The following is a 15,762-nucleotide window of genomic DNA, read 5'->3' on the forward strand; positions in this document are numbered from 1 at the left end:
CCCTCCAACATCACCACAGAAGTGGAGCGGAGACTCCCCAGCGTACCCCGAGTAGTTTTGTTTATTCTTGCTTCATTAAAATGATAAAAATATATTTGGCTTTTGGCTTCAATATTTATAACAGAAACGTGGGGGTGAGGCAAGAGGAGGGCAGGAGCCCGCAGAGCAGTGAGCCTGTGGTGCATTCAGGGCAGGGACAGGTGGCGAGGTGGGTGGGTGCACCTCCCTGCTCCACGGGCCTAGAGAAAAATACCTGAATTTTTCTTTTAACTATAGATATCTTGTAATGTTTCAGAATCTGTCATCATGGATGGGGACACAGAGTATGGCAAAGGTAATGTGAAGCAGTTTTAAAAATAAATAAATGTAATCTTACACTTGAGAATAATTTTTTTTTTCTTTTCCCTCAAGTTGAAGATGTTGTTGGCAGCCATGTTGAAGATGCTGTAACGTTTTGGGCACAGGTGAATTCAGAGAACTTTAATTTTAACTGAGGTGTTTAATTTTATCACCCTGCCAACCCCCAGCAAGTTTCTGTGGAAGTGAGAATAAATGTTAGTATTTGATGTTGGGGAAAAAAGTTAATTTAGATCTTAGAATTGCAAGTAGTATTGTTCCCTTTTAAACTAAAATTGGTTATTACTTTCTGAAATGTCAAGAATTGTTCAGCCATCCTTTTGAACTGTAGTAGGGTTTTTTGGAATATTTGGTAGGCCAAAAAAATAAACAGATGGAGGGTTAAAATACTGAGTGCAGAACACTGTAGGAAGCAGTCAGAGTCCTGCTGGGGATGAATCTCCTGCTCTGGGTGAGCGTTTGGGGCAGTTTCATTGAAGCTTGATGTGGTTCAAAGATGCTAGGACCTTTAAAGTTCTGTGTAGATGGGCAGGAGGATGTTGGATAGGGGAGTGAGAAAAAGTAAAAAACCACAAAGTGATGAGTAGTTTTCATGAACGTGGGGGGTGCAGCAGGGAGAGGGAAAAATCCAGGAGTAGCAGAGTTTGCCTTTTGTTTTTGGTCTGCTGGCTGCTTGGTGTGGGCATACTAGTCAACACCTGTGTAACTTTGAGCTAGTTGGGAGGAGGTAATGCTGCTTGTCATCTCTCTAATTTGAATTTGGGGAGGGGGCCCAAACTTACTCTTTATGGAGTAGCTTCTTCCAATAAAGAGATTTTTAGTTGTAATAGTAATAGGTAATTCTCCTTTAGGTTCATACCCTGGCATTCTGTGACTCAGTCACAATGTTTTATTTAATATTGTAAGGTACAAAAGATAGGAGTGTACTTCTAAGGTTAACTAAAAGTTCAGTTGTAGCGGTGTTTTCTTCACTGCTCTGAGTTCTGGATCTTTTTCCTTTGAATTGCGAAGTAGAAAGTTGTTTGATATAATGCCGTGTTACTGGAATTGACCCAGTTCTACAGTGGTTTAGATCCACGTTGTAAATGAAAAGACAATGCTTCTCTCAGCCAAATGAAAACCCAAGTCTTGCATGTGAAAGGATTGAGGGAGGTATGCTAGAGCTGTTGCCCCCTTGTATTAGGGAGAGAAAGAAAAAGAACACCAAATATATACTAAAACTTGTGAGGGGGGAAGATCTGCATACTGCTCACAGAAGCTGGTAATTAAACCGTTAAAAGTGTTTGTTGCAAACTATTTCTCTGGGGTACATTACCTGCCCTGATGCGTTTCATAAGTTTTTGGAAGAGAACGAGAGCAGGTTTACAAATGCAACCAAAATAATGAAGATTGAAAGCTTAAGGTGGGGTGTTACTTGCCTCAACAGCAGTGCAACTGTTTTCGGTTCAATTTTTGGATGTTACAAACCATCAAGCCTATATTAAAAATGACAGGTAATAACTTGTACCTTCTCTCCACACTTCTTAGAATGTCAGTAGATCTGAGGATCTCTTGAAAATAAGTCGTATGCTGGCAGAAGTTTGTCCTCGGGCTAATGCAGTTTCTAGCAAACCTGATCTCAGTAAGGTAAGTAGGTTGTGTGTAAATGGAGTTTGTTTTTACCTGGATGTAAAAGCCTTAATCCTATGTAATCATTTTCTTAGGTGATACTTGATTATGCTGTGGGTTATATTCTCTTAAGATCTCTTTAGAAACTGCTGGCTTTCCTAAAGAAAACTCTTATTTCGTGCGAGCAATTCTGCAATTAGACTTCAGTTAAATTACACAACCATAGGGTTTTTTTTTAAACACTTGGGAAAATACAAGAAGGTAATATACAGAATGCTGAATTCTCTTTCGTTGTCCAGTGTACATTATGAATTATCTTTAGCAAGAGAGCACTGCTCTTTTGACAAGTGATTCTTTGCTTCACCTCAAGAAGTGTAGAAGATCTTACAAAAACCTGTACTGTTAAATGCACTGGACAAAATACTCTGCAAGAAGATAACAAGGGCCTATTTAATGGCAGTTCTATGACAGGCATACAGAGAGTGATTGCAACTTCCGGTTTTGTGTGTGAACTATTGATGGCTTATTGCAAAGTAAGGTTTACATAAAATGATTGTCTGAACCGTTTATGTGTGCAGGTAAATGATCTTCTACATTCTGCTTGAAAAAGAAGAAAACACCAACAGCAAACCCAGCCTGTTTGTGGTGTGACTGGCTTGTTCCATTGTCAGGCTTAATAAGCCATCAGTGTCAATAAAATGTTGTGGTAACACATGAACAGAAAAGCCATGGAAGAAGCTGTGTAAAATGCTGGTGTTCTACTTGCAAAATTTTCTTTGAGCTATTGTTTTTGGAGTAGAGGATTATGTTTTTGGGGCATTAGCATATATTGTTATGAGATAGTATATCAAATGCATTACTGTGTTTTTATATTGCTCTTGGGATAGTTATAGGAGAGGTCAAAATAAGATTTGTAATGTATTACAAATACCATTTTGGGGTATGCTTATATTTTCAAGATGTAATTTTGATCTCTTCTTCCTGATTTCCAGATTTATGGTGGCTGTTTTTCTGAAGATGGATGTTGGTACAGATGTGTGATACAGCAAGTGATAAAGGAAAAGGCAGGAACATTTTAAAAATCTTTTAATCGTGTATCAGTTCTACATGGAGGATGATAGGAAAAAATGCAGCTCCTCTTTTTGAAACTTGCTGTGTGTGAATGCATTTAAAAACAGTGAATATACATGTGGGACACAAATTCAAGTGACCTGTAATTTTGAAAAATGGTGATGAAAAGACTGGCAAAACATGGCATACTTGCAGAATGCTGTTTGTATCTCTTTATCAAGAGATTCTGGAGTGAGTGGTAGTTAATGTTGTTAAGTAGTGTAATTTAATTCAAAACTTCTGAGTGGTGAAAATAGCAGCCTTTGTGTGACATGTTAGCACTGATGCAGGTAACCTGAAAGAGTTGTTAATCAGCATTAGGTGACTGATACAGAAGGCTAGTAGTTCCTACTTAAAATGGTAATTTCTAGACAGGCTGGTTGGCATGGAAACATTAGATTACATATCTGTCGATTACAGAAAGTCTTCTATATTGCTTCTTAATTGTAGCCCTTGGAAAAAGAAAAAATTGCCAGCAAAGATCTATTTTGTTACTTAAAGTTTTGTTGCTAAGCTTCTACACAGGTGCCAACACAAGAGATTTTTCTTAACTGGGTTCCTCCCTTTGAAGGGTGTCTAGACTTAGTACAGAAGACTGATCTCTGCAACATACCTGTGTGTTAAAATTCTTACATTGTAGTAGTTGTCAGTGCGTATTTCTGTATGAGGTTTGTGTAACCTCTGCTGATTTGTATTTTACGTTATTGTTGCAGTGTCAGGTATTGTACATTGACTATGGAAATTCTGAGATTCTGAACACCTCAGACATAGTTGAAATTCCATCAAATTTGCAATGTCCAAGTGTTGCCAAGAAGTACAGACTCTGGGGACTGCGGACACCAAACAATCAGGACTTAAATATGTTTGAAGAGGTGAGTAACAGGTTTTGAAACATTTAGATGATGGGATCTGATGCTGCCAAATACCAGCAGTTTCACCAGGAGGAGCCTTCTAAGAGCTGGATGTTTCACTGTGAAGTCAGAGCGTGCTGGGAAGAACTGTCTGACCTGTTGTCCTTAACATACTCCAGAAGCTCACGTGGTTTTGTCAAAAATGGTTCAGGTCATGCAGGGGGTTGATTTTTAGAGCATGCTTTTGCCATCTTCAGAACCTAACGTCTATTTTTGACTGACCTGAGTTCTTTCTGGTGCTGAGGAAACAAAGTACCTCTGTTTCTTTCCCTTCAGAGTGAAAAATACCTCCCTTGGTCAGAGAACCTGTGATAAATTCACAGCTTGAGTGCTACTTGAATGAGCAACTTGAATACCATGTGCCTGGGTACTGTATAAACTTTGGTTAGGAGAAATAGGAGGTGAATGTGAGTGGCATTAAGAACTTCGTTGTCCCTGGCCAGCAGCAAGCGTGAAAAGCTCAGGAGCTAATGCCAACAGGACTGGTAAAAGCTTTGAGCCCTTCTGAGTGGCACTGGTGACCCTTGGTTGAGTTTTACTAGTGGTGGTCTCCCTTTCCGGGACACCATTTACAGCCTTAATGGCATGCTTTTGCAGGGCTTGTAACTGGCACTGCCCATCCTTCACCAGCCGGTGGCTTGGGAGAAGCAGTTGCCAGAGGGGGAGGAGGCAGGAGGCAGCTGTCCTGGCTGCCTTGTGTATCCATCTGCCGTTTGGAGGAGATCCTGATATCCCCTGTGTCCTGTTGACACTGCTTAATGTGAGCACTCGAGGCAGGTAAAAATCTCTGTTCTCAGTTCTCTGAGATTTGTTTTGTTTGTGTGGTGGTGGTGCTGTGTCCTTTGTTTTTTGTTGGTGGGTTTTGTTTTTTTGTTTTTTTAAAACAGTTCTTGTTGCTTGAGCTAAAGCTTTATTTGCTTGCTCTGTGTAACTTTCCTGTCCCCCACCCCTTCTCTTCCTAATTTTCAGCAAAACCAATGTGTTTTCAGAAATGGTGGGGCAAAACCACCCTTGTTAATAAAAGATAAGTTTCTCCCAGATGTCTTGTGAAGGTCTGGCATGTATTCCTCAGTCTTTCAAAGCTGTTTTTCTTTGATACTACTGATGAAGCTGATTGCTGCCAATTCTGGTATTATATTCAAAGTTCTAAACGAGTAGTTTCAGTAAGGTAGATGCACATAAGAATACATTTGTTGCTATGTTCTGTTTCAGCTTTGAGACCACATATTGAAAGGCTGTTAAACAATGTAATAATTCAAAATTTTTCATACTATTTTGTATAATACTGTTAAACAGTTAATCTAGTATCCTCTAAAAGAATTGGATAATCTGGTTGCCAGTTTCCACTGAGAGTTGATGGGACTTTGGACTTCCATCACTTACAAATGATACTGAATTCTTGAAAGCTGAACATTGAGGGAGAGTTAGTGATGTTGAGGCCCAGTCTGGCATTGACAGTGGTTAGATCAGGTACAGTTGTAGTTGTACAGATACAGCATTGTTTCAGAATAAATGTGTTAAACATAAGCTTTACCTGTGCAGCTCTCTGGGTTTTGGTCTTAAACATGTCCTCTCTTTTTTAGAAGTCTGATTTCAGCTAAAAGTGTTCAGAGTATTCAGTACACAACTTCACTGTATTTTTATTTTACAGGGGAAGAAGTTCTTGAGCAGCCTAGTTTTTGAAAAAGAGATAAAAATACATCACAAAGCAAAGCACGAAGATGGTACCATTATTGCCCAGGCAGAGCATGAAAAAACAGATATTGGACAAGAGGTGGCCAGGGCAGGGTTTGCTGAAAAATACACATCTGCAGGGAACACTAGCAATGTGGAAGGGAAAAAAGTGTATCCAACACAACATCGACATCAGGAGACAAAAGTTTCAGTTCCGGTGTGGATAAACAGATCTGGTGAGGTGCTGAACAGCACCCCAAGAGGGCGCTTTGACCGAGCAGCTGCCAGCACAAGGAGTCGGAATTTTACTGGAAACCGTATGTTTGCACCCAAGTAAGGCAGTGGGATGTCACAGAAAACTTTGTATGAGTGATCTGATCCAGCTCATTTGCTGGGATGTGTGCATATGAAGATGGAGGGGGAAGTGGGCACCTAAAATACAAGTTCTGCCTTTCCAGCATTGAGTAATACTGGTACTCGATGGAAGGGAAGTCTGTGTGAGTCTCTGTGTGTATGCATGCTGTGGTGGTGGGAATTAGGGGATTAATCTGTACAAAGCTGTTCATCGGTGTTGTTGCTGGTTGAATAGCTTCCTCATTTGATTTGCAGAGACAGGCTGTTATTATATATCAAGGCAAGATTTTGAAAAATAAGGAAGGAATAGCAGTTAGTAAGAAGAGGAGAAGACACCGGAAAGCTTAGTTGAAAGTGTGAAGGTTGCAGGACGTCAGGCCTCTAGCACATTTTGCAGTGATAAGCAGTGCAATGAATGATCCTTGTTTTAGTAACCATGTAATTTCTATAAGCTTGTCCTTGAGACTTTTGGTATCGATCTCCTATTTATTTATCTCTAATAAAAACTCACTGGACACAAATGTGGAATGTGAAAGTATGCTTACCTAGCAGGACAAATGTGTTTTGGTGATTTTGTGTGGGAATGTAACAATGTGTGCTTCTAAGAAATAAAGCCAGCAATCACAGTTTGAAGCAAGCTTTCAGGGGATAACCATGTCGCTGCAACTTGTAATTACATTGACAAGAGGTGGTGGTAAGTTGGCAGTTACAGTTGTTGTCAGAAATCTTTTTAAAGAGACTTATCCTACAGTTGCTAGGATTGCCATGGCAACAGGCTGCTGAGACAAATGTTTGTGGGTGGGAAAGATGGTACTTGGCATTTAGAAAGTTGAGATAGTGTAAGAAGTAATGTTCTTCAAAAAAACTTGTTAAGAATTTGCTAATGTTCCATAATTCCAGTTTCTCAAAACTTCTAATGAATCACCTGAGGGCACACCCTTCCACATACCAGCAAAGTATCCAAATCTTTTTTACAATTAGATCATTTAGCCAAGTCTGTGCTGTTAACAAACACTAATATGAAATAAGGTGCTCTTCAGAAAGTCTAAACGTATAGTGAAGTGCCTCATCCTGAGTTATTTTGATTGATCTACCCTCTTTTCTGAGTAATGGATATGCTCTGAATCTGATTTTAAAAAACCCACTTTTTTTGGGTGGGGGAGGGGGGCATGCAGTGTTGAGATGGCTTTGTAGACAGAAGTATTGTGACTGGCCTGAGCAGCTGGCAGCCAACAGGTTCTCTATTCCATTTCTGTATGTTACGGTGTCCTTTAAGTTTTTGCACATCGCAGGCATTTTTGAGATGGTATGCCTGCGAAGGAAATTGAGAAGGAAAGAAAATAGGATGTAACCAAAGCCATGCAGGTGAGGATGAAGTTGATGTGGGGTCTAGTAGAGCTTTGGTACTTTGTCACAGTACTCTTGAGATAGATGGCTTCACATCGCTCCTCTTCGTTATAAAATTAACTTTTAGGGTATGGATGCAAAACACTAACCTTCAAGTACTGGCTTCCTTAGTAGACAGAAGATTTGAATTACAATGGACCTTAACTTTAACGGATCTGCAGCGTGGTATTGTATGATGTTTTTTGGATGGGAAAGACACTTGAGTTAGTGACTGTGTAAACATGAAGGGTTGTCTTCAAGTGATGTGGTTTTTTTCTGCGATGGTGCATAACAGTCTTTGTAAGGACTGGTGTGGAGAGGAATAGAATTCTGGAGAAGTAAAGCACAATTGTGCAGGTGCTTCTGTAGTCTTTTTGATGTGGCCTTCTGTAGTCATTATTGAAATTACAATAGTATGAAAGAATGCACTTTGGTTTGTTTCTTTTTCTTTCCTTCTAAATTAATTCCTCTTCGTTCATTTTTAAAAGGGAAAAAATACCAGCTTCTACCTCAGCATCAGACACCAGCTTGGCACAAATAAGACTAGATCAGAAGCTGTCCGAAGAGAAGGAAGTTCTCAGAAGGGAGAATGTAAATCTCTTGCAGAGGCAGAAGGAACTAGAACTGACAGTTCAACAGCTAAAATGTGAACTTCAGGTATGTGGAAATGCAAGAGGATGCTTTTCTCCTGGCTGGAAGTGTTTTCTGGCAGTGCTTCTTTCTTACAGTTTCATTGTACTGTGGTTCAGCCATGCACTGTTGTTTGGAATACAGAAGGAATAAACTGTTTTGAGTGAAGGCTTGTCTTACTCTGGTACAGGGAGACGCTGTCACTGTGTGTTAGCGTGGGTTCTGAAATCTAAGTTGGACTCTGACTGCCCTTAGTGTATGTAGTGCTTTGCTAATGCGCTTGATGCAACTACTGGTTTGGGTGTAGGTGTTCAGTTTGAATGTGGAGTTCGGCACTTTGTGATTAAAAATATGCTTTGTGTATAGGCATGTAATTCTTGCCTTTTTTCCCACTCCCTTAGAGGCGAAAAACGGCTTTCTGTGTGTTGGGCTGAAAATTCCTAAACATCACAGCAACTGTGGAATTAGAGAAATGGATAAAAATTATTTCCTTAATTGCTGCTTAATAGAAAAGATGGTTATATTTCTTTCAAGGGAAGCTTCCAGCACTGTCTGAGAAGCACAGTACTTAGTTACTGATAGGCTTAAAAATGCTGTGAATGGTTTTAAGTGTGATAAATAGGAGTAGTAGGAAGAGATTGCATGTAAGGATGTATGTTTGCATAAATTCAGAAAATGCTGTGCAAACCCTTAACAGATATGAAAGGAAAATCTGCCATTGTGTAAATCCCTTTGAGACCACTGAACCTGAACTTGCACACAGCTGTTCCTTTTTCTTTGTGGAATAAAACTACTCATAACCAGCTTTGCTACTTGGGTTACCTCTACCTAGAACACCCATGTTTCTACATAAACTAACCCATCATTGCACAGATTCTCCATTTGCTTATGCACTTCTGTGCAGACTAAATTAACAAGCAACAGAATACATGTCTTCAGCTAAGAAAAAACACTTGAATGGAAGGACTTCTTAGAAGCATTTTTTCCATATAGTCTGATTTTTAAAAAAAAAACCCCACCCTGTTTTCTGCAAATATTTATTACTATTTTGTGTTGAGTGCAAGGAAACTGTTTCAAAAGAAAAGGATATAGATAGTTCTTCAAAGTAAGAAAATGTTTGCTCCCTGCTAAAAACACTATGGTAGGCAGTGATTTGTTTTAGAAGGGTGATATGTGGTGGTGGCTTTGAGGAGTACTTAAAAAAACACCCCGCAGTCATGAGACTTTGGATGCTCATCTGCAAATACAAAACTATATAAATCCTTCTATGTTTGTTTTTTGGTGATTTTGGGTTTTTTTAATATAACATGTAGTGAGTCTGAAAGACTGTTTCATTACCTCAAGCGGAGTTTATAAAAATATCTCTGTGGTATGAGAGGAAGAACTTTTAAATTCGGGTTGCCCCTTCAATATAGCCTGATGTGGTGTGGACTGGTTTTGAGTGAAGAATATTCCTTATTTTGTCTTAAGAATATTCCTTGTTGGAAGGTTAGGATGGTTGTACGTTCAGCAGTTCTTGTTTTGCTACACCCATCTGAGGTGTGGTAGTGATGGGAGTAAGGAGTTCAGTGAGTTAAATGAGGTCCTGGGCTTGATTTCCCTGAACTAATGGGTGGGAATTTTTCAGCAAGGGAAGAAAAAACTTCCATTTGTCTGAAGACTTGCTAGCAAATGGGGAGTAACTGAAGAAATACTTGGAACACATCACTGCTGAAATGAGAGGAAGGAAATGAACCATTAACTAATAAGAAGCTATTAAAGAAAATAAAATTACCCTCATTGGTGTGTATGTCTGTCTAGGCATTTTGTTAGTGTTTTGCAGAGGGACAGTTCTGTGTGTATGTGTGTGTTGGTCTTGTTTTCAAAAGTCTGAATTGTGATCTGCATGTTAGTAATCCTGACTGACTGCTGTGACTGTTGATCTATCCTTACCTGTCTTTGTTAAAACACTGCTTCGAAAATGATAAATAATTCAGAGAGAGAAGGAAGCATCCAGGAAGTCTTCTGAAAGTTTTGAGGAAACCATGTGTGCACAATTTGAGATGATAGTGAGAAGTCTGGCTGCTAAGGTGAAGTCATTGAAAGAAATGAGGTATGTGGGGTTTTTTTGAAATAGTATTATTTATCATTGCCCTGCTTATCTCTTGAAGTCATGCATGCTTTTTTTGTTTCCCAGAAGTTTTGTTAATTTTGTAAGAAAAAATTGTTGCATATGGAGGGGAGTGTTTTCCAAAAGCAAGGCTGAAACCTGAGCTTTTTGGAATCTCACATTGGAATTTGTGTTGCCTGCTTCTGTGTTTGTCAGTTAACTTCTGTTCACTTCTGCTCCTTTACCATAGCTGTTGCAAGAAGAGCTTTCAATTCCATCTTCAAAGAAAATGCTGATTAGTAAATACAGCTAATGTTAAAAGTAACTGGGTAGTCAAGAGTTCGTTGGGTATCTGTATTGCTGTGAGAAGTGTATCTTTGGGTAGCCCAGATTACCCTTCTGGTTTTAAAAGAAGGGACAAAACTGCGGTGAGAAGACTTGAAATAGAAATGACCATCAGCTCCTTTAAGAAGTATATATTTATATTGGTGTTTATGTTCATGGAAGATGAGTGGAAAAAAAAAAAGAGAGGAAATGGGGCAAAAAGGAAACTAAGACCAGGAGAGAATTTCCACATACAGCCTTACCAATGCTGAGGTATAATGAATGTCTTCTTGGTCCTTCCTCAGAAAAAGATTAACAGCTGAAAGAGATTGCTGCTGCTACCTTTTGAAAGAAACTAGGTTGTTAATGTGGCAGGTGCTATCTCAAAATTTGTATGTTCAAGGGGTCTGAATAGCATTGATTTTTAAACTGCTTAAGTTCTGGAAGAAAAAAGTCCTGGTAAAATCTTGTTTTGCCCTTACAATTTAGGCACACAGCTAAGAACAGTTTTGTGGATCAGCTGTCACAAGCCATAGAAGTTGTTACAGAAGGATGTCTCACTGTTCCATGTTCTTTGGAAAAATTGCAGAAGATCTGGACAGAGTATGACTTGGCTCAAGAGAGGATTCAGTTATGCAGAAATGTGGTAGGTTGGAATTATTTTTTTTCTCAAGAGCTATAATTTAACAACTATTGATAGAGTATTTTAGTCTTAAACGTGTAGCTGGATAGCATGAGCACCGCATGGAAGCATCTGTCCTTTGCTAGATAATGTTGGAAGCTTTGCTACCTTTGCACAACTAATGTATTTGTGGAGTGGTTATTCTTTTGTTAAACCTAGACTTTCTTACACCCTTGTTTTTTGTAAAGAAATGTAAGGAAATCAGAACATGGCAGCTAAAAGGTTTCTGTTCTGTAGTAGTTAGAAAGCTCTTCAGCTGTGCAGCTGCAGTGTCTGTCTTCAAAACCTTTTGTTAAAGCAGCACGGCACTACCCAGTATATGCTTCCCTCCTGCGGGGAGAGCGGTATGCAAATACGGGTGTATAGGAAGATGGTCTTGCATAGGGGAAAGCTGCCATCTAGTGCAACTTCTCTGCAACACAGGTCTGCAGAAGCCTGCCTGGGTGTGCGGGTACGGCTCTGCTGCTCGGGATGCTCCTGGGCTGCGGCCGCTGGCGAGGGTTCCCCAGGGAGGGTTCCCCGGCCTGGGGATGGCGGGGAGGGGTGGTGGTTGTGCGCCTGGGAGAATGACAGCAAATGCTATGTGACTGTCTTCAAGTAGAACCTAAAACATGTTCGCTTAGGAAGTGTTGCTGTATTACACTGAATTTAATGGCTTGTGAAATGGACTAGAAAATGAGCCATGAGAAGGCAAGTAAGTTCTGTTTCTGTTGCTTGTGCTGGGAAGAGTATTAAAACATCCATAGCATATGGCGTATGTTTAATTGTTTTTAGTAAACAAAATAAATTTCATCTATAGCAAAGTCAAATGTTTAAATTCGACAACACTAAGATAAATGGCAATAAGCAGATGACATTTTAGTGTTGCATGTTGTATAGGGGAATAGTATGCAGAAAAATGGCTAGATTGTGAGGTACCCAGGAGCCAGGGCTGCTTAGGGACTCACTTGCACAAGCTTTCCCTGGTTGAATTCCTGATCCCCTGTGAAATAGTAGCAGTTCCAGTTTTCTGGAGATTGCATGGGATGGTTGACCTCAAGTGTGCTGGTAAACCTTCTTGAGCAACAGCAGACAAGTAAAGCAGAGCTGTCTTAGAACTTACTTTTGCCCTGTTGTCTGGTTTTGCTCTAGGGTGAAAGAAAACTAATGTGGACAAGAGTTAGGACAGGTGCAGGTGCAGACTTTGGGGAGTCTCAAAATGTTTAATCAATAGAGGAGATGGTTGCTTTGGTGCCATTCAGGTGACAGTGGGTCTGATGTTTTTTTGGCTGTTTCTTTTTCTTTTTGAGTTGCTAACCCTAGCAAGCAGTATTCTTCTATGAGAAATACAATGAAAAGAGGTTTCATTCTTAAAGAGTGCTTGAGGTTTTTCTGATGGGCTGATTTGTTGGAATATGTTGAACAATCTGGACGTTAACACCTGTTTCAGTTGTGAATGGCTAACAAGTCATGTCTGCATGATGCAGTGTAGTGTGTTACACTGCCAAAATAGTTGAAATACTGCTGAAATGAGCTTAGAGCACTGCTTCTGCTGGTGGCTCTGTGTGTGTGTGTGTGTAACCGTCTTTGGTGTTGACAAGGTGTGGCCTCACATATGGCTTGAAAACTCCTTTTGTTCAGAAATCCACAACACTGCCCCTGTGTGTGTCCCCCTGCCTGTTGTGATGTTCCTGGTTGCCTGAACTAGGGTGTAAATGAAAGGTGTCATGAAATCTTGTGACTTTCAAGAGCAAGCAGTTGTAAAAAAGTCCTGCTTTCTGAAGAGAGGAAGTTGTCATAGTAGCATCACAAATAGTTGAAATGGGGGAAAAATGAAGAAGACAGGAGTTCTGTGAGATGTCGGGTATCCCCTAGAATGCCTGGATGCTGCAGAGGGTATGCGTGTGGAAATGTGTGTGGAAGTGTAGAGCTCCCTTGAAGAATTAATCTAGTTTTCAAGATGAACTGGTAGCAGCTGGAAGCAGGACATGGCAAAGCGCTTGGAATTTGTCTTAAGTGTCTTGAAGATTTTCGTAGGTGAAGGGTATAGAACAGTTTTGGTGGCATATGCTAGACCTGTGGTACTGCAAAGGTTGTCCTGTTTTAATGTGCAGTGTAGTGACTTTTTTTTCTTGATAATAATTTTGATTTTTGAAGATATATTTTATGTGCTGTAACATGTCACAGAATCTTCGCTACTTGTTTTCAAATCTAAGAAGTGTCCAGGATGCACACAGTAGATGGGTGTGCCTGTTGTTCTGCCTGTTACCCTTACTAAAATTATACTGACTGTAGATAGGCTAACAAGTAGTTTTGATGGTGCCACCGAGTATGTTCATGTCACTAACTTGTTTCCTGCTTGGTTAAAATGAGATACAGGTCAATGCGGTGTACAGGAAGCCCAGTGAACCCAAACAGATGAAATAGCTGGCTATTTTACTATAGCAGACTGTTCTAACTCTGCTTAAGCTGTCAACCTAGCTGCCTAGATTGGTTTTGCTGAGTTAATCCTTGCTGTTTGGTTGCCCAGGCCATGTGGTCTTTCTTTAACCTCCCTGGAGTGCTGATGCCCACTTTCACTGTTACAAGCCTCATTTGTTTGTAAGCTCTTGGGAGTGAACATCTTGTCTTGCTTTGGGGGAAACCTAATGCATCTTAAATATCACAGGTGTGAGTAAACACAGTGAAGTTTGAGTAAATGGCATTATTTCAGTTTCCATTGCCTGTGCTCTCTTAATTGGTTTATGCTAGTTTAACTGGATCTCTCCTGCATAGTGTCCCAAAAATGAAGATGGGTGACCAGAGCATTTGTTCTTAATAAGGTATTTATGTTCCACATGTCTTGGAAACATAAAAAGATAATCAGTGAACTGATGTGGTACTGGGACATGGTGTGCGTGAAAATAACAAAGAGGGTTCTCCTGGAGTAGAAATGTTTAAAAATACATTCAAAACTAATCATAGAATACGATGTAAATTCTGTGTCCAAATAGGAAGGTAGTGGTGCTGATCACTTAACCAGCTCTCTGATAAAACGTTACTGAGAGGATGCCAGCTTTACAGATGGAAAAAACAGGGATCGGTAGAAATTCCTATGATTACAATGTAGACAGATACTCATAGTAATACAACTGACTTTTGTGTCAGTAATACAGTTTAATACAACTGACATTGTAGATAGTGTTTTATGGATGTGTTGTTTAATTTATGATTTTGATTTAGAAACTTATTCAATATTTACTTTATTGGAGACTGTAGTGTACATGTTCAGCATTATTTTTTGGGCAAAGGATGAAAAATCATGCTGATGTTTAGAAAAGGGGAACTATTCAGTTGCTCATTTAAAAAAAAAAAAAGGGGGGGGTGGGATAAAGAGTTGTTTAATGAAGATGTTGATGCTAGAGTTAGTTTTAGCTATTCTGTATGCTGCAAAGTAGTAACTTCTGCTGAAGGGACTCAAACTGGGGCCAAAAGTAGAAGTAGGCTCTACAAATGGATTAAGAGTTTACCCGCGGATTATCATGCTCTGATGGACTTTCTTAAGCATTGCTAGAGTTATCAGAAACAAGATGGTAAACTAGCTTGATGTTTGGTATGACTGAGTCTGGTGGCTGTTTGTGTGGGGTTGTTAGTTTGTTCTTGGTTGGGGTTTTTTTATTGTTGTTTCAGGGTTTTTTTTGAGGTATAAGGTAGACCAGATACAAACTAACACTTGTAGTTTGAGAAGCCTTTAGCCCGTTTTAATTCTACTGTTTGCTTTTGTGATGAGCTTACATCTTTGTAAAGCAGACTGTTAAAATGCTGCCTGTGTTCTTAATGCTCTCTGAAGTTTTTGTTGTTTAGCAGGCATTATCTGAGCCATGAACGATCACATGTACCCAGTTAAATGGCAGACATTGGAAGGAGACTTATTCTGTGGCTCCCAATCTGTCTGAGTTCCTGGATTGTCATTTAGTCACATGTAGACTGCTAAATTTACTCTAGTGCTTCAACTGGTATTAATTGGAATTTGGTTGCCTGACTGAATCTTCTACTACATTAAGTCTCTAATGCTCTAATTTTTGAAGTAATATTCTGCAGAAATCTCATCTTGAAAAGTGTTCTTTATGACAAGGGGTCCTTACTCCTTTTTATGCAGTACGTTACAGTATTCTTTTACAGACTAGCTCCTGTCTTATGCAGGAAAAACAGCAGGAAGTCTTGTAAAAATTGTGTGTGCTTTTGGTCACCAGAGGTACCCAAAAAGTGCAAAAGTGCCTACTAAATCTTTTTTTGGTGGCGTTTCATGTTTTTCAGAGCTGAAGCATCATGTTGTGTTCAGCTTCTATAGTAGAACTTAATCCACTAATTTTTATTCTCCAGCCCACTAATGTCTGGCTGAATTACAACATCTGTTCAGTTGCTAATAGAAGTTTTAAAGCAGTGTATGCTGCAACTTGGGACTTCATTTTTAGGTGGTGTTTGTCCATCTCTTTCTGCTCTCTGTTAAAGGCAGAAGGCTTCTGTTCGGTCTTCTGTGGATACTCACTCCTGATTAAGTCAACTTCTAAGCTTTCACTGGATAAACGAAATTTAAATACTCTGAGAACCTGTGTTTGTGTATACATATTAGCTATATTATATTTTGCTTGTTAGTAGGAAGTGTTCATTTGACTTAA

General features: G+C 39.6%; 1 protein-coding gene across 1 annotated transcript in view; it reads left to right on the top strand.

Annotated features, from left to right (window-relative positions):
* Window positions 1-306: 306 nt before the first annotated feature.
* The window catches only part of STK31 (serine/threonine kinase 31), a 41,061-nt gene continuing 25,605 nt past the window's right edge, over window positions 307-15,762 (top strand). The window contains exons 1-9 of the mRNA XM_074898067.1: window positions 307-334; window positions 412-464; window positions 1,885-1,983; window positions 2,958-3,029; window positions 3,789-3,947; window positions 5,638-5,993; window positions 7,889-8,057; window positions 10,007-10,122; window positions 10,933-11,089. Of these exons, the coding sequence (XP_074754168.1) occupies window positions 307-334; window positions 412-464; window positions 1,885-1,983; window positions 2,958-3,029; window positions 3,789-3,947; window positions 5,638-5,993; window positions 7,889-8,057; window positions 10,007-10,122; window positions 10,933-11,089 (1,209 nt within the window). The remainder of the gene's footprint in view (window positions 335-411; window positions 465-1,884; window positions 1,984-2,957; window positions 3,030-3,788; window positions 3,948-5,637; window positions 5,994-7,888; window positions 8,058-10,006; window positions 10,123-10,932; window positions 11,090-15,762) is intronic.

The sequence above is a fragment of the Athene noctua genome, chromosome 2 (assembly GCF_965140245.1).
Source record: "Athene noctua chromosome 2, bAthNoc1.hap1.1, whole genome shotgun sequence".
Lineage (NCBI taxonomy): Eukaryota > Metazoa > Chordata > Aves > Strigiformes > Strigidae > Athene > Athene noctua.